This window comes from Ailuropoda melanoleuca, chromosome 9 (assembly GCF_002007445.2).
Source record: "Ailuropoda melanoleuca isolate Jingjing chromosome 9, ASM200744v2, whole genome shotgun sequence".
Classification (NCBI taxonomy): domain Eukaryota; kingdom Metazoa; phylum Chordata; class Mammalia; order Carnivora; family Ursidae; genus Ailuropoda; species Ailuropoda melanoleuca.
In genome coordinates, this window is record NC_048226.1 from 74538390 (window position 1) to 74556714 (window position 18325).

The window sequence follows — 18325 nt, forward strand, 5'->3', positions numbered from 1 at the left end:
TGCTTGTGAATGCATAGAAACTTTTTAAAAAACACACAAGAAACTATTTACATAATGTAAGCCTCAAGAACTCTTGTTCTTCAATGTGTTTCCAGGGCCTGTAAATGTTGCTGACACATAGGAGGGTCTATTTATTGGATGGAAACAAAAGAGCACAAAAAAGAAAATGAAGCACTACATAACTAGTGCTCAACATCTTACTGGGACAGTTTACCTGTTATCAAAGGTTATGATTAAATCCAGAACAAGGTAATTTGTTTTTATGTGAATTTCAAAAAAAAAATGCATTTTAACAACGAACAAGTATAGATAATATGTAAAAATAGCTATTAGTTGTATTTTTTTTTCTGATTGTTACTAGTCATCTATTGTGGCATCATCTTTCAAGTTCAAAGGGCAGCAATATGTGAAAAGCAAAAAGGTAGGAAAAGTGAACATTAATTATTCATATAATGGATAACCTTGAAGGAGCAAACCATAAATAGAAAAAAAACAAAGAGATGTTCATCAAAGTTTTGTCTGTTCCAAATAGATTTTTGGTGGGGTCACTAGTATCCAATGATTATACTGATAGAAATAGAGTATCTATTTTACTCTCATTTGAAGATCATGGTGCCGAGGGACTTGAATAGTTTTGTGGATCAAGATCCTCCTTTACGACCTACTAAACATTTACCACTTAACCCTTTGTAAATTTAAGGCAATAATGATGTAAGAAAGGGCAGTGTAATGTAACTGAAAGAGTCCATTTTCAATTCACTGGTTTAACGTTTAGTAGGTAGGACCTAGAGTAACCATCCGTTTCCTCATCAATAATATACAAATATTAACACCCAAATTTGTGTTTCCAGGCAAAAGTGAGGCACTCAAATATTACTTTCCTTTTTACAAATGTTACTTTCTTTTTAAAAATTCTCTAGATAGGGTGCCTGGGTGGCACAGCAGTTAAGCGTCTGCCTTCGGCTCAGGGCGTGATCCTGGCGTTCCGGGATCAAGTCCCACATCGGGCTCCTCCGCTGGGAGCCTGCTTCTTCCTCTCCCACTCCCCTGCTTGGGTTCCCTCTCTCGCTGGCTGTCTCTCTCTCTGTCAAATAAATAAGTAAATTCTTTAAAAAAATAAATAAAATAAAATTCTCTAGATACATAAATGTGGAAATGCCTGACACAGTAAATGCGTAATACTAGCTTCCTATCTTTCCTCCTTCGGTTTTTTTACTGGTCCACTAAAGCACATTATATAACTGTTAGACTTGCTTATCACCGCCATGTAATCACCTAGAAATCCTTGCCATTAATGTGGTTTGGTTGAGCTATAGTCTTAAAAGTCATTAATGATGCCTCTAAGAATTTTTTGCCTTTGGGTCACAGGTGAAGAGGGAAAGAGGCAGCTTAACATCTTTCCCATTTCTGTATAGATTAACATATGTAATTTTATCTAGTCTTGTGTAACTTTCTTATAGATCTGTACTTCGGATTCATGTAATTAGCTCTTGCACTCAAGGTAAGATAGGCTTGTTTTGGTCTAGTTACTGATATGCCCCTTTTTGGTACTTCCTCTATGAACCTTGACCATTTTGTACCACAGATGATCCTTTAAAGTTGGCATTTTCACAACACTGGCTAGAGAGGAATAAAAAATTAACATTTGGCCTACCCCGACCAGCAACCCTCCCCCTTACTTCAGCACCTTTGGGCTAGTTTAGAACCAATACCATAAATCAGGAATCTGAAACCACAGCACATGGACCAAATCTGGCCCATATTCTCTTAAACTTAACTACGGGTTGAAGGTAACCTGATCAGATGCCAAATAAAAATCCAATATGCATGTATCTCCTATCCTTGTACCACTCGTTGAATGCAGAAACGGAAATGTCTGTTAACTGACTAGGTTTTAGTTCAACAACCAAAGTGAAAATCAAACCACTTCTGTGTAAAGGAGACCCAACCAGAGCTTTACATATTTAAAAGATCTTGGGTATCCAGGAAACCGTGTGCGTGTGTCTGCGCATGTGCATGCGTTTGCAATATTCAAGAGGTCATTTATAAAATTCAGCTTATACTCCTGTTTAGTCTCTGTAGCTGCCCAGTGAATGACAAGGAGCCACTTTAAGAAATTAAGAAACAGCAGCTTTATTTGTAATAGTCCCAAACTGGAAACAACCATATCCTTAAGGGTACATGGTTAAACAATGTGGTACATCAATACTATGGAATAAGACTTGGCAATAAACAGGAAAAAACTACTGATATATATAACAACTTGGATAGATCTCAAGGGCATTATGATGAGTAGAAAAAGTTAGACTCAGAAAGTCATATGTTGTATAATTCCATTTCTAAATTAAATTAAAGAGATGGAGGACAGAACTAATGGTTGCCAGGGGTTAGAGCTGGTAGAGGTAGGTATGACCACGGAGGGAGTAGGAATAGCACAAGGGAGAAGTTCATAATGATGATAGTTCTTTACCCTTTCCCCCCCCCCGAACAAAGGGTCTCACATATTTATTACTGAACGAACCTACTGGTGCAGAAGTATAGTAACAGAAAAATCATTTCCCCCATAAAAACGCCTATTGTTCAGGTAGTAGTGATGTTCACAGAGTGACGGGATATAAGCACCTGACCTTCATGCAGCATAAACGTGTGCCACCTCATGTGTGATCCCTTATAGACCCAGCCTGGTTCTTCTCCCATGCCTCCCCTTGGAGCTGTACCTGATTTTACCAGTTTTCATCTGAATCCCATGGGGAAAGGGATGATTCTGCTTTTGTTCCTTGGCCAGGAATCACTTGATCCTCAAGTCTTGTGAGAAGGCATGGACAGGAACAGCCAACCACACACACCACGATGGTGGAGAAAAAAAGATAGTTCCTTATCTTGACTGTACTGAAGGCTACACAAATCTATACAAGTGATAAAATGGCACAGAGCTATTTGTACACATTGTCCCTATGTCTCTATCCTGGTTCTGATAAGTATTATAGTAACATAGATGAAAAAACTAGGGTAAACAAGTTTAGGCTTCATGACACCTCTCCCTACTATTTTTGCAACTTCCTGTGAATCTATAATTATTCCAAAATGAAAAGTTAAAAAAAAACACACACTTGGATACACAAGGACATTAAAAACAATTTGATAAAATGAAACACAGCCAATTTTATTCAAATTCCCCCAAATTTATACTCAGTATGTTAATTGTTCCTAAAATGTAGATCACCCTTTATATAATGGTCTTATTATTTCATCTTTATTTTATAGTTTTTTCATCTTGTCTTTATATAGTTCTTCAGTAGAAGCCAGAATCCTGAGTTGCCCAGTTAGGAGCCTAAAACATACAAAGAAAAATGGACAAGGTGAGAAGAAAGTACTTTCTGAAAAAGCTAACTTAGAAAAAAGTGATACTAGCGTTTCCTTTTAGTACTCCAGCCCAAACCACTAAGATTTTAACAACCTCCACAATTTCTAAATGTCAACTGTGCCACTTAGAACAAAAAAACATACATCAAAAAAAAAAAACCATCTAAACCAGGTTTTGACCAATTATAAAGTATAACAATGACAGTTATCACCAATATTATAACGAAAGTCAATATAAATTGACCCTTAAGCATACAGAAAAGAACATTATATAAAAGTTGTTTTAGGTTGAATTATTCTAAACTGGGTTGGAAAAAGATATAAATATAATTTCCCAATTCTTCCTCTCTTTTAAAACTGAAGTACTAGTCAAAGGACATGAATCTTTTGTTAAAACTTCAATCACATGAGGTCTCTGAACGTCCATCTATTTTAGGAAGCAGCTGGGCTTCCTAAAAATAAAAACTTCCTATCCTCCAGTTACATATAACCATAATGGCTAAAAAGCATTAAAGCTGGTTTGGGATTCCAAAATTACAAGGCCATTCAAGTTCCTGTAATATCTAATATGCACAAACTCTACCAAAAAGGGGGGATACATTTTTCTGACATAAATACGAGTATCAGACAAATCAAGTTTTTAAAGATCAACACTAACAGATAGTAAGATCAACATTTTTATACAAGTATTCCTTCAGATTTAAAAAGATTTAAAAAGAAGACAAATTTCAACCACTTGAAAGAAGTCTACACATGTAAGTTATCATGCCAGTATCAAAATGTTGTGTTGTAAACCCTTAGAAAAGGAGTCAAAGAAGTCACAAAGGCAGAATGAAAGGAAAGAAAAACAGATATAATAAACTAGGAACACAATTTTTTCAGTTTCCTTAACTAACACATATAATACATCTAAGAAAAATTCTTTTCAGTTTAGTAATAGATCTTTAAAACAATGTTCACACCCTCAGAAATACAAAATCAGACATAACCAATATATTAGTATGTTCTCAAATGAAGTCCAGTAATAATTATGTTACGTTATTGATAAATTCTAGACAAAATAGAAAATGTGTGGTTCTTACCTCTGACCTACTATTCTGATTAAGTTTCTTCTCAATATTCATGGCCAACATCTGGCTTCTAAATGAAAGGCTTTTGGTCTTTTCAATCACTTGCTGATAGGGTGAGACTGCATTGTTACCCATAACCACATGACCCTAAAATGAGACAGAGGGAAATTGATCCTGTAATATTACAACTGAGTTTTTCAGGTAGGTCATGAGCATGACATCACAACACTACATGACTGCTGTACACATTTTCATGCACTGTACAGAGATGAAATATTCCTCGAGCAACAAAAAACAGGTGGCTGCTGTTGCCTTAACACATAGCAAAAACTCTTTTGACAGAACAGAATAAAATGTCCTACAGAAAAGTTCCCAAAAAAGTAATAAAACAGTCAGCAATTTATAGATGTAGCATAACTAATTTAATACTCACTAATTTAGAATCAATCTTGGCATCTAGTCTTGCATTTCTAATCAAATTTACAATCCACCTTTCAGCTTCTTCTGGAGTCATGTTCAGTTTGTCTGCCAACATGCTAATGAAAAAAGTAAAAATGATGTTAACAGAGTCTAAAAACTTAGTTTCATGTACATAGTCTTTGAACCACACTTGCATAGGGACTTTCAGGTATTTATAGATCACCTTCTTTTAAACAGTATGACTCAATAACCGCATTGTTCATGTTTGTGCTATTATCTTATACTGTGCATGACCTATCCCATTTCACCAACCAGACTGTAAGATCCTTGACGAGAGGGGATCATATTTCACATTTACAGAAATCTTCTGGCTTCTAGAACAGTACCTTACAGTTAGCAGGTGCTCAATTAATAACGATCTAAGGGAGAAAAAGGTTTTATGATGCATAATGATTACACAAATTAAATCTACTACAAGGAACATCAGTGATAAGTATAATATAATGAAATAATCAAACCTTACGGCTAGTGTGTATGTTTGTGTTGTAAACTCTGAGGGCACTCTGGGAATTGCACATTAGATAACCTAAGTGGCCACTGAATTTCAGAGGAAAGAGAAAGACAAATATATACACAGAATGAGAGAGAGGGAGAGAGGAAAAGGAGCAAGGGAGATGATCGGGTTGAAAAAGGCCATTGCAGGATTTAATTTATGAGGACTAACAAAAATCCCTCGGTAGTAGGTAAGTAAATCATTCAGCTGATGGAAAAGTATGCAGGTATGCATGTATAGGTGTTTAAACATTAAGTGTTCTCTCTTCACCTCTCTTCACTGAAGACATTATATACTTGCCAGGTCCTCTAATGTTATCACTCGTCTGATGAAGAGAACTAGAATACCAATAATAAAATCTTTCCTTAGAACATTATAAACTAAAAGTCCTGATCTGATAGCTTTCCCAATTTTAAAATATGGTCAAGACATTGGCAATCACATAATTATGTAATTCCAGAGCTCATGAGACTAACAGTATCTGTGCTATTTCTGTTTTATACATTTATTGAAAAAAAGTTAATAGAATTTCATTCAAAATATAAAAATTAAGTTAGGTCATCAATGAAATAATTACAAACTAAATCTACAAAGATATAATCATTTGAAATTTATCCTTAAAATACGCCTGGAGTTAAAAACATCTTGATGATGAATATGAGTCAACTCAACCATAAAACTCCCTGGATTTATGTGTCAAAATTTTGCTCTCTGTGTTTTTGCTATCAATTTTGTTCTAAGTACACATTCTCAGCAAAAATAAAGAACAATTACTCCATGACTATTATTTCAATTTCATGGATTTCATTTTATTTTCTTTATCACTGTTCTCTACTAACCCTCCTTTTATTTAAGCTACTAAAAAATAGGGAATTGTGTCAATGCACTTAAACAAGAAGGCATTTTTCTGACTGGTAAAAATTCCCGCAGCTGGTGTTTCCTGCTGGTGCCTGACTTATTTTAGAAATGTGTAAATTTCATTGTCTCTCCACTGCTATAGTTAGCAAATATCTGATAGTCTTACCTAAAAGTTCAACTCTAAAGGTGAAGAACAGATTTTCCAAAATATATTCATTATTTTATCACGTCCTATAGCAATTTATCTTTTATGTGTCTCCTGCATCCACCAAAACACAACTCTTTAAAGTGAGGCCAAAAGCACTTTACTCTGAAAAGCACAAAAGAAACTGTACTAAATATATTAAAACTCCAATGTTTAAGATCACTATATTTTGTTTTAAAGAGCAGAAAAATTGTTCCCAGTAAGCTACAAATTATGTGGAGTTGGTATTATAAACATGTTTTTTAATTATAATATAAAACCTGTTTATGAGGGTTGTTTAAGTAAAATTTTAATGAAACATGCAGTCTTGACGCCTAGGTATTCTTTTGGATTCCTCTTCTTGCTGTCATATACAACTGAGATCTAGAATTCTCTTTTTAACCACTGCCTCTTATCTAACCATTCTACTCTTGCAGGGAAGACTCCTCTCCACCAGCCATTCTAAACCTCTCTGTTCATTAAACATGCCAGCTCTTTAATCATTTCAGGGGCTTTGCATATACTCTGCCTTCTGCTTAAAAGGCTCATCCAAATTCTTCTTCATTTGGCTAGCTGTTAAATAAGTCTCAGCTAAATCAGTACCCTCATCAGCCTTCCAAGACACCTCTGCAAACTATAACATATCTGTTTGATACTTTCATAGCCCTATTTTCTTTGGAGCAGTCATAATAGCTGTAGTTTTTTCTGTTGAATATCTGCTTTCATGATACTCTAAAGAGCATGCACCATAGCTTCTTTGTTCACTGCTATCTATCCAGCAATCAGCACAATGCACAGTTTACAGGAGGCAATTAATAAATATTTACTGTATGATTTCTAAATTGGTCACTCCCTCTAGGCTCCATTACTATTTCCCAGTTTTTTAACTAATCTACCTCTCTAGTCTCTCCTTAATCTATTTTACATAATTGCCAACTAACTAGTTTATGCCCAAATTCCTTTCAAAACTTTAACAGAGCCCTTCTACCAAAACAATACAATCCAAACTTCTAAATTTCTCATTCATGGTTCTCTACAATTTAGCTACAACCTCACTTTCCAACCTCTCATTATTCTGCCCCATGAGTACCACATGCCAGCCAAACCAAACCAATTATCTTCCTTTCTTGCCATTCATTCAACACAATATGAACTGTTAGATGCTAATGACAAAATACAGTCTATTCCCACTTTTATAAAGTTTAAGCCAGGAGATGGGGAGTAGAGGACAATCACTCATCCCCAAAATATATAAACTAATCAAAGTATAAAGGTGAAAAAGTGGAAGGAGCTATGTGAGATGCAAAAGAGTTTACTAGTTCTAGTCTGGAGGCTTGAGGATATATTATTTAAGGAAATATTTAAGGTCAGATTTTTAACATAAAAGAAAGAAAAGTCTATTTTGCATAATAACTCCACATAGAATTCTTCATCCTTCCTTTCTTTACATCCATATTCTGTCTCATATTCCAACATCGCTGGGGCAATATGGCAACATGCATCAAGACCCATAAATATCTGCAAGCTCTGACCCATAATCCTACTTTGGGGATTTACTGCTTTGCATTGTACTTGTTGATCCTTTATGTATTAAATCAGGTCAAAGCAAAACCTGAAATAAGGTCCAAGAAGTATTAGTAAATTATTGATGACATCTCAGGTTATCTAGGCTACCAATCATTCTGAGAGTGAACGTGGCCAGAGTCCAGTTTCTTTTAAATAACAGAAAAATATACAGAATAAAAGAAATTAAATGACAGAAATCCTCAAAATTAACAATTCTCTTACAGTCTGATTTTATGCAAAAATAGTGAAGATTTAAAAACACGAATATAAATCCTATTAAGCTCAAAAAGAAAAAGTTGGCTTAAGTTATCCTATACAATGCTTGTCTTATTTAAAATAATTCAGCTTATTAATAAACTAAAAGACAAAATCTCAAAATACAGAATTTCGGAGAAAAATATCTAATTTGATCAAGATATTAAGCACAAAAGTAATTTCCTGATTATTCATATTGTAAAGAAAATCTCAACCTTGTCTACAGGCAGCTTAAAGCAGACATTTAAATATTTTGTGTAAATATCCCTTATACGTATCTTTAAGTTGACGAGCACTCCTTTCTCAAGTGACACAACAACATATTGAATATGTTAAGTAAGAAATATATATGGAACCATGAAAGACCCTAAACAACCAAAGCAATCTTGAGCAAGAACAAGGGTGGAGGTATCACACATCCTGATTTCAAATTATTACAAAGCTATACTAATCAAAACAATATGGTACTGATAAAAACAAAATGGAACAGAATAAAAGCCCAGAAATAAACCCATACATGTATGTTAAATTAATTTACAGCAAAGGAGCCAAGAATATACCATGGGGAATTGTATATTCTCTGATTATATATTCTTCAGTAAATGGTGCTGGGGAAACTGGACAGCCACATGCAGAAGACTGAAACTGGACCACTATCTTGCACCATAGACAAAATTAACTCAAAATGGATTAAAGAATGATTAAAGACTTGAACGCACAGCTGGTAAGCTCCCTGACATCAGTCTTGGCAATGATTTTTTGGATCTGACACCAAAAGTAAAGATGACAAAAGCAAAAATAAACAAGTGGGATTATATCAAACTAAAAAGTCTGCATAGCAAAAGAACGCATCTACAAAATGAAAGGGCAAGGTACCACCAAATTGGAGAAGATATTGCAAATGACAGAGCTAAGAAGCTAATATCCAAAATATATAAGGAACTCCTACAACTGAATAGCAAAAAACCCCCTAAGTAATGTGATTAAAAAATGGGCAGAGGATCTGAACAGACATTTTTCCAAAAAAAGACATACAGACAGCAAACAGGTATATGAGAAGATGCTCAACATCACTAATTGTTAGGGAAATGCAAATCAAAACTACAGTGAGATATCAAAATCACACATATTAGAACGGCTATTATCAAAAAGACAAGAAATAGGGACGCCTAGGTGGCTCAGTTGGTTAAGCATCTGCCTTCGGCTCAGGTCATGATCCCAGGGTCCTGGGATCGAATCCTACATCAGGCTCCTGGTTGGGCTGAGAGCCTGCTTCTCCCTCGCCTGCTGCTCCCCCTGCTTGTGCTCTCTTGCACTCTCTGTCAAATAACCAGAATCTTTAAAAGAAAAAAAAAAAAGACAAAAAATAACAAGTGTTGGCAAGGATGTAGAGAAAAGAGAACACTTGTACACTGTTGGTGGAAATGTAAACTGGTGCAGCCACTATGGAAAACAGCATAGAGGTTCCTCAAACAATTAAAAATAGACTTATCATATGATCCAGTAATTCCACTTCTGGATTTATCCAAAGTAAACAAAACACTGACCCAAAAAGATGTATGTCACCCATGTTCTCGGCAGTTAATTTACAATAACCACAACATGGAAGCAACTTAAGTGTACATTGATGGATGAGCGAATAAAGAAAATGGGAAAAAAAGAAAAAAGAATAAAATCTTGCCATTTGCAACAGCATGTATGAACCTTGAGGGCATTATGCTAAGTGAAATAAAACAAAGAAAAATAACCATATGATATCACTTATATGTGGAATCTTAAAATAAAGCAAACAAAAAGAAACCAAAATCAAATTTATAGATACAGGGAAGACTGGTGGTTACTAGGGGTGGTGGGAGGAGGGACAGGTGAAGGGGGTCAAATGGTACAAACTTCTAGTAATAAAATAAGTCATGGAATATAATGTACAGCATGGTGACTATAGTTAATAGTATTGTACTGCATATTTGAAAGTTGCTAAGAGAGTAAATCTTAAAACTTCTCATCACCAAGAAAAAAATCTGCAATTACGCATGATGATGGATGATAATTATACTGTGATCATTTCACAATTATACAAATAACGAATCATTATGTTGTACACCTGAAACTAACATGTTATATATCAATTATAGCTCAATAAAAACACTAAAACAAAAGACTATCAGCATCCTTTGAAAAATTAAAAACTATTGTAGTTGCACCCATAAAATAAGAACTGAAAGATGTGACTTGAGATCTGTTTTTAACCTACAGAAGACTTGGAAGAAGATGCTGAGAAAATCTCCCACAGTGTAGAACACAAAGACAAAGAGATGGAAAATTGGAGAGAAAAGATAAAAAAAATTAGAAGCCTGGTACAGGAGGTCCAATACTCAAACAACAGTAGTTCCAAAAAGAATAAACAGTGAACATAAAAGAAAATAAATCACTGAAGAAATAATTTAAAAAATTTCCCAGAATTGGCACATGAATTTTCAAATTAAAAGAGTCTAGTATGAAGAGTTAAAATAAACCTATACTAAGGCATATCATTGTGAAATTTCAAAACAATGGGGGTAAAGGGGAAAAAAAAACACAAAAAACCTTCAAATTGCTAGAGAGGAAAGTATATGACCAGGGATAAAAATGGCTTCTGACTTCTAAAGCAGAAAGCTAGAAAGTGCCAGAACAATGTCTTCAAAATTCTGGAATAAAGTAGTTTTCAACCTAGAGTACCATGCCTAGCAATACCATTATACAAGTATGAAAGTAAAGTGAACATTATTTGATGTGAAAAATTTACCTCTAAAGCAATCTTCCTTATAAAGCTATCAAAATATGATAGTAACAAAGAAAAAAGGAAGACAATGAAACTGGAGCTCTATCATGGGACACAGGCTAAAGAAAACCCCAGAACAAATGACAAAGGGAGGCAGGTATTCACCAAGGCATCGAGAACAACAAGTCCAGATTTTTTCCCCAGGAGATATAACTGATAGAATCATCAATCTTGAAAGAGATTTATAAACTGGCAAAGAGTATTTTAGTGGAATTAATAATAAAGACAGTAAGAAAAAAAACTAAGCAAATGGGGGGAAAACGGCACTTATCGATTCTAGGGAGTATAGTGAATACTAAAACACGTTACAAATCTACCTTATTTGGTCCTGACTCAGGAATGAAGAGACAATTATAACATATCAAAAAGGGTTCAGAAAAAGCCCCACATACAAATGAGAATTTAAAATGTGATATGGAGGAACACATAGGTGGCTCAATGGGTTAAGCATTTGCCTTCAGCTTAGGTCATGATCCCAGGATCCTGGGATCGAGTCCTGCATGGGGTTCCTTGCTCAGCAGAGAGCCTGTTTCTCCCTCTGCCTGCCGCTCTCCCTGCTTGCGTTCTCTCTCTCTTTCGGATAAATAAATAAAATCTTAAAAAAAAAATTGTGATATGGGTAGCATTTCAAATTAATGGGGGACAAGATAATTTTTCAAGAGAACACATGAATGATAAGAAGCCAACAGCCTTATTGCTGGTAGGGAGAAATCTTCAGTGGTCTGAAAAAAAAAAGAACAAAATAGGCACAACATTCCCTAAAGCCAAAACCTAATCCAAAGCAAGGTCCTAACTCTTGTTAATTCTAGGAAGGCTAAGTGAGGTAAGAAAACTACAGAAGAAAAGTCTGAAGCTAGTGGAGGTTAGTTCATGAAGTTTAAGTTAGGAAGTTATTTCTGTAACATAAAAGTACCCAAGAAGAAGCTGCTAATGTAGAAGCTGCAAGGAGTTATCCAGAAGATCTAGCTGAGATAATTGGAAGGTGATTACACCAAACAACAGACTTTCAAGGTAGAGCAAACAGCCTTATACTGAAAGAAGATGCCACCTAGGACTTTCATAGCTAGAGAGGAGAAGTCAATGACTGGATTCAAAGCCTCAAAGGACAGACTGACTCTCTTATTAAGGGCTAATGCAGCTGATGACTTTAAGTTGAAACCAGTGCTCATTTACCCTTCCAAAAATCCTAGGGCCCTTAAGAATTATGCCAAAGCTACTCTGCTTGTGCTCTATAAATGGAACAACAAAGCCTGTATGATAGCACATCTGTTTACAAAATAGTCTACCGAATATTTTAAACCCACTGTTGAGAGCTGCTCAGGAAAAGATTCCTTTCAAAATATTACTGCTCACTGACAATACACCTGGTCACCCAAGAGCTCTGATGGCGATGTACAATGAGATTAATGTTTTGTGCCTGCTAACACATCATCCATTCTACAGTCCATGGATCAAGGAATCATTTCAAGTCTTATTATTTAAGAAATACATTTCCTAGGGCTACAGCTTCTGTAGATAGTGACTCTTCTGATGGATCTGGGCAAAGTAAATTGAAAACCTTAAAGGAACGATTCTGCACTAAGAGGCCATTAAGAACATTTGTGATTCATGGGAAGAGTTAAGACTGGAATATTAATAGGAGTTTGGAAGAAGTTAATTCCAAGCCTTACAGATGACTTTAAAAGGTTCAAGACTTCAGTGGAGGAAGTAACTGCAGATGTGGTGGAAAAAGGAAGAAAACTAGAATGAGAAGTGGAGCCAGAAGATGGGACTGAATTGCTGCAATCTTGTGATAAAACTTTAACAAATGAGGAGTTACTTCTTATGGATAAGCAAAGAAAGCAGTTACCTGAGATGGAATCTACTCTCCGTAAAGATTATTGGAAATGACAACAAAGGATTTAGAATATTACATAAACTTAGTTGATAAAGCAGTGGCCAGGGTGAGGGAACGGACTCTCAATTTTTAAAGAAGTTCTGTGTCAAATGCTATCAAAAAGCATCACATGTTACAGAGAAATCATCTGTGAAAGGAAGAGCCAAGAGATGTGGAAAACATTAACTGTTGTCCAAAGAAATCATCACAGCAACCTCAATCTTCAGCAACCACCACCCTGATCAGTCAGTAGCCCTTAAAATCGAAGCAAGACCCTCCACCAGCAAAAAGATTATGACTCACTGAAAGCTCAGATAATGGTTAGCATTATTTAGTAATGAAATATTTTTTAATTAAGGTATGCACATTGTTTTTTTTAGACTAATGCTACACTGAACACTTAAAAGACTGCAATATAAACACAACTTTTACATGCACTAGGAAACCAAAAAATTCATTTGACTAGTTTTATTTTGATATTCACTTTATTGCAGTTGCCTTGAACCAAACCTACATGTCTGAGGTGTGCCACATATTACTTTATAGTTAACATAAAAATACAAAAAGCCTTTTGAAACTATTTTATCTCCATCTGGAAATGCACCTTTCTATTTCTCTTTAATACCAGGAAGCATAATTATGAATATAAAATGCTGTGTAGTAATAAGAACTTAAAGAAAAATATTAAGATCTAAAATGTTACTTAATAAAATAAGTGAAGTAGAATGACTTCATAACTTAAAGAAATGAAGAGTAGTTGGCAAATACCTTCTTTTGTGAAAAGCCAAACTAACTCTCTAAAGAAAAATTATATAAATGTATGCTCCAACATGTTTATCACACACATTCAAAATATTACTTCCATACTTTGTTTTTATCTACAATTGAAAACCGGTCCAAGAATTATTCTAGAACAGCTTTTAAATTTCAGACACACACCATATCTGATAAACTATTCAGCTATACTAAATTAAATCCCACCATAGTAATCTTTTTTGACAGATGTTGCATACTTTACGGTAAACAGACTGGTAACTTATCCTACAAATCTATAAGGTTGTATATAAACTGATAAAAACATTCTTAGTATGCACTTTTATAAAGATATGACTATCACATGTGCTTACAGCCATTAGTCAAGAAACCTATCAACTGAGAATGTTCCAAATCACAAATAGAAAGAGCTGTTTAATAAACTATAAGGTTTTTATAATATGTACTATTCTCTTCAGCATTTAAAATAGGACAGAGACAAACCCTTCCCCCTCAATCCCCCCAAAAGATAGAATATCAAATAATTTTAGATTAATTAGAGGCAAAGTTAGGTCAGTGCAAACTAGTGAATGAAATAATTTGTCATAATTAGTATACAGTGGAAAAGAGTACTTTGCAGCTTAAAAATATTCCATTTAGTGAGTTATCTGGGTTCACTGAGAAGCTTCAATCTAAATTACTTCTCTGATTTTCCAACACACAAATTATGTTCATGTCATTCTAATTACTCTATATTTTTCTTCACGACACCTAACATAATTTGTAATTTTATCTTTATTTAGTATGTTTCTTCGTCTGGATTTAAAGCTCTGAGGGTGTGTTCCCTATCTTCTAACCAGTGCTTAATCAGAAGAGCCACTCATTCACGTTTGTAATATTTCCTTCTTTGAACACCTGTACTAGTTATACTGCTATTATTAATTACATCATAATCATGACACATAGTGTATTCACCCTTTCTGGAAAGGTGAACATTACCTTTTAAAAAAGTTTCTGCATATTCTTAAAATGACAAATTATAGAAATGGTTAACAGATAAGAATATATCAATGTCAACATGCTGGTCGTGGTATTTTGCTACAGTTTGTGAGATGTTATTCCAAGATGTTATACTGGAAATACGAACTGTGTAAGTAACAAAGGAGATCTCTTTATTTCTTACAACTGCATGTGAATCTATAACCACCTCAAAATAAAAGGTTTAGTAATTAAGAAAAGAGGTTTTACATCAGAATTACTTAGAGGAACTTTAAAAAAATTTGGATGCCAAGATCTCCTCCCAGAGAATGTTTCAGATTTTTAGGGGTTGGGCTCAGTCACCACTTATTTTTTATTTATTTATTTTTAAGATTTTATTTATTTAAGAAGGGTGTACTGGAGTGAGTGGGGATGGGTGGTGGTGGTGGCAGCACTTGGCAAGGGAGAGAAAATCTGAAGCAGGCTCTGCTCTAAGCGCAGAGCCCCATACAGGGCTCAATCCCACAACCACAAGACCATGACCTGAACTGAGATCAAGAGTCTGATGCTTAACTGACTGAGCCATTCAGGTACCCATCCCTCAGTCATCCCTTATTTTTGTTTATTTCTTTTTAAAAGCTTCTCACTTGATGCTAAGGTGCTGTGAGGACTACAAATCATTAATTTAGAGCAATGTTTCTACCCAAGGCTGACTGTACCTGGGAAGATTTAAACTCAGATTCTCACCTTGATCCTAGAAATTCTGATTCAGAAGGTCTGCAGTGAGGCCAGAAAAATCTATCGTTTTTAAGTTACTGCTGTTATAAGTTCTGTATAGCTAGGTTCAAAACCTGGATTACAGAACAATGATTTTTTGCCATGTACTGTTTAAAGGTAAACATTAAGCTTGGTTGATCATTATCATAGATTTCAAATCCTTGGAGTCTGAATTAAGATGTTTTCTGTTATTTATAAAAGCCCAACTTAAATGCCTAACATTATTTTAAGCCATATTCCTAACCCATTAAAACAGCTTTGAACAAAAAAAAACTGGGGCTCCTGGAAGACATAAGTTGGGCATCCAATTGTTGGTTTCAGCTCACATTGTGATCTCAGGGTCATGAGATGGGCGTCCTGTGTTGGGGGACACCGCGCTCAGCACAGAGTCCGCTTAAGATTGTTTCTTTCTCCCCACCACCCCCTCTCTGCTTGCAAGCTCTCTCTCTCTCTCTTAAAAAAGCCTAGTCCCTGGACTAAGTCCCACTGGATACACCCTCTCTCCCGCCAATGAACCTTACAGAAATCTCGTTGCTCTAAGATGACTATTTCTTTTTTCACCTGAAGCTATATATTCTACTTTGCCCCTATATTCTTAATTCTTTATATACTAAAATGATTAAATCACTGGTTTTTCTTTCCATTACTTTAACAGGCTGTAAATGTGTGCCTAAAAACTGGCAACCTGATGCAGGTTCTTAATCCTGGATGTGGTTTGGAATAACTACTCTGAAGGTATAGTGTAGCTCTGTTACACATCATAATAGAGCATACTCAGAAAATCTGATCCAAAAGTCTGAGGTGGCTTCAGGCAATCTGCATTCGTAAAACAAAACAAAACCGTATAATGATTCTGAGACACAAAGTTAAACAATGACTTATGGTTTCCATCTTTATCCTCTGGCTTTTAGTGAAAAGACTAATGGCAAATTAGTCAAAATCTGGTATTTCTAAAAATATCAATTGTGCACAATGAAAAAGAAAGATTTTATAGTGAGGTACAAATACAATGAATGTCAGAGACCTATTAGTCCAGGCTCTGTCATTAAATAAGACCTAAGCAGCTTAATGTCTCTGAGCCTTAAGTTTTCCAGCTATAAAATAAGGAGCTACAAAACCACTAGAAAACAAAGGAGTTGTACTGGATCTTTTTTTTTCTTTTTGGGAAAATGGTGTTTCCAGGAGTCTTAGGGTTCCACAGAAGTGCTTCGGCAGTCGGAAGGAAAGCTGAATAGAGATTTAGGCTAAACAGCATCAAGGGGCGCTGATCTGACTTACACACACACACACATTATAATGCCAGATCTGAAAACAAGTTGTAACACACACACGATTTAAAAACCATCGTTCTAGAACTTGAAACCTGAGCCACATTTTAAGCGCTCAAAAGCCACAAATGACTATTGGCTACTACCACTGAACGATGCAGATGTAAAAACATTTCCATCACTGCAGAAAAAAGTCCTATTGTTGGTGATTCAGTAACTGTGCACTGTTGGGTCAGAAACTCTCTAAGCTTAATTTCCTCCAGCTCTAAAATTCTTAATATTTGAAGAAAATGCATTAATATATATATTCAAAATCACCTGAGTTAGGTAACATTCCACAGGCAGTCAAAAACATTTAAACAACTAAAATAAAAAGGAAACACTATCATTGGAAAAGAGAAAAGATTTCTGGACTTTAGAAAGCCACAGAACTTTAGTCTGAAAATGTTTTAGACTTTGTCCAAAACTTTCAAAAAACTACAGGAATCAAAGAACTACAGCAATCAAGGAAAAACATAAAAACTACACTGATCATCAGCTTTAAAAAATTCTTAAGTAATGATAAAGTCACCTAAAAGCTTCTGGAAGCATTATCCCCACTCTATTACTTCCTTTGAGCTATACTTCTCTCTCGAGTACACAGGACAACTACTTTATTTTACTGTTAAACACGGTAAACTGAATCTCATAAACCTAAAACAACAAATACAAGGTCCCAGAGTTAATAAAGGGAACAAGTCAGAACTGGAACAAACCTTCTTACTCATGGTACCTCAGAAGCAAGCACCCAAGTGAAAAAGCATTATCATGGCCAAAAATACAAATTCACTAATACAAAGAAAAGAAATTTATTCATTTAACAAATACTTATTGAATACCTATACTGTACAAAGTCAGTATACTAGGTGCTGAAGATATAAAAATGAGAATTTGCTTTCAAAAGGGTCATAACAGGGATAATTAAGTTCTAGACAAAACAAAACACCCAAGTGACCATATTGTAATGAGAAATGGGGGAAAGGCCACAACGAAAAACCAAAATATTAGCACCCCTCTTTCACAAGGCTGAATTATAAATCTTTAAAAAAAAAAAAAAGTGCAAGAATTCAGTTATCTATTGTCCACTAGCATCCCACATGATTCATCTCTTTATTTCACAACCAATGACATATTAGGAATCTGCATGTATTCTTTAAGAGAATCAGATTTTTTAAATTATATGTTTGCTAGCAATAATAAAGTACTAATAAAACTGGTCAAGGCTTTAAATTCTCATAGGAAAAGCCCCATGATTACACTACACTACTAACTCTGAAAAACCACTTCAATAACAACCCAGTAAAATCAGGCAAACAAGTACGGATGCCTCAGCAAAAACAAATGGCACTAAAGAAAAACTCTGGTCTACACGAAATTCCAAAGAGGCAAACATTAAAGTAATTTTTTAAACATTTACGGAGCATATTTACTGTTTGACTTCATCTGTGGCCAAAAAGGCGCTAGTTATTTTTCAAATTCTAATATGTAAAATTAGTTTCTAATAGGTTACATAAGTTTCACAATTTCTCTGCCAATAATTTTCTCAC

At 35.0% G+C, this 18325-nt stretch overlaps 1 protein-coding gene across 2 annotated transcripts in view; it reads right to left on the reverse strand.

Annotated features, from left to right (window-relative positions):
* Positions 1–3137: 3137 nt before the first annotated feature.
* Positions 3138–18325, reverse strand: part of EIF3E (eukaryotic translation initiation factor 3 subunit E) — a 38786-nt gene continuing 23598 nt past the window's right edge. For both annotated transcript variants that reach the window (XM_002918710.4, XM_034668478.1), the window contains 3 exons: positions 4867–4969; positions 4446–4580; positions 3138–3331 (listed from right to left, as the gene is read on the reverse strand). In XM_002918710.4, coding sequence (XP_002918756.1) covers positions 3293–3331; positions 4446–4580; positions 4867–4969 — 277 coding nt within the window. In that variant the 3' untranslated portion in view covers positions 3138–3292. The remainder of the gene's footprint in view (positions 3332–4445; positions 4581–4866; positions 4970–18325) is intronic.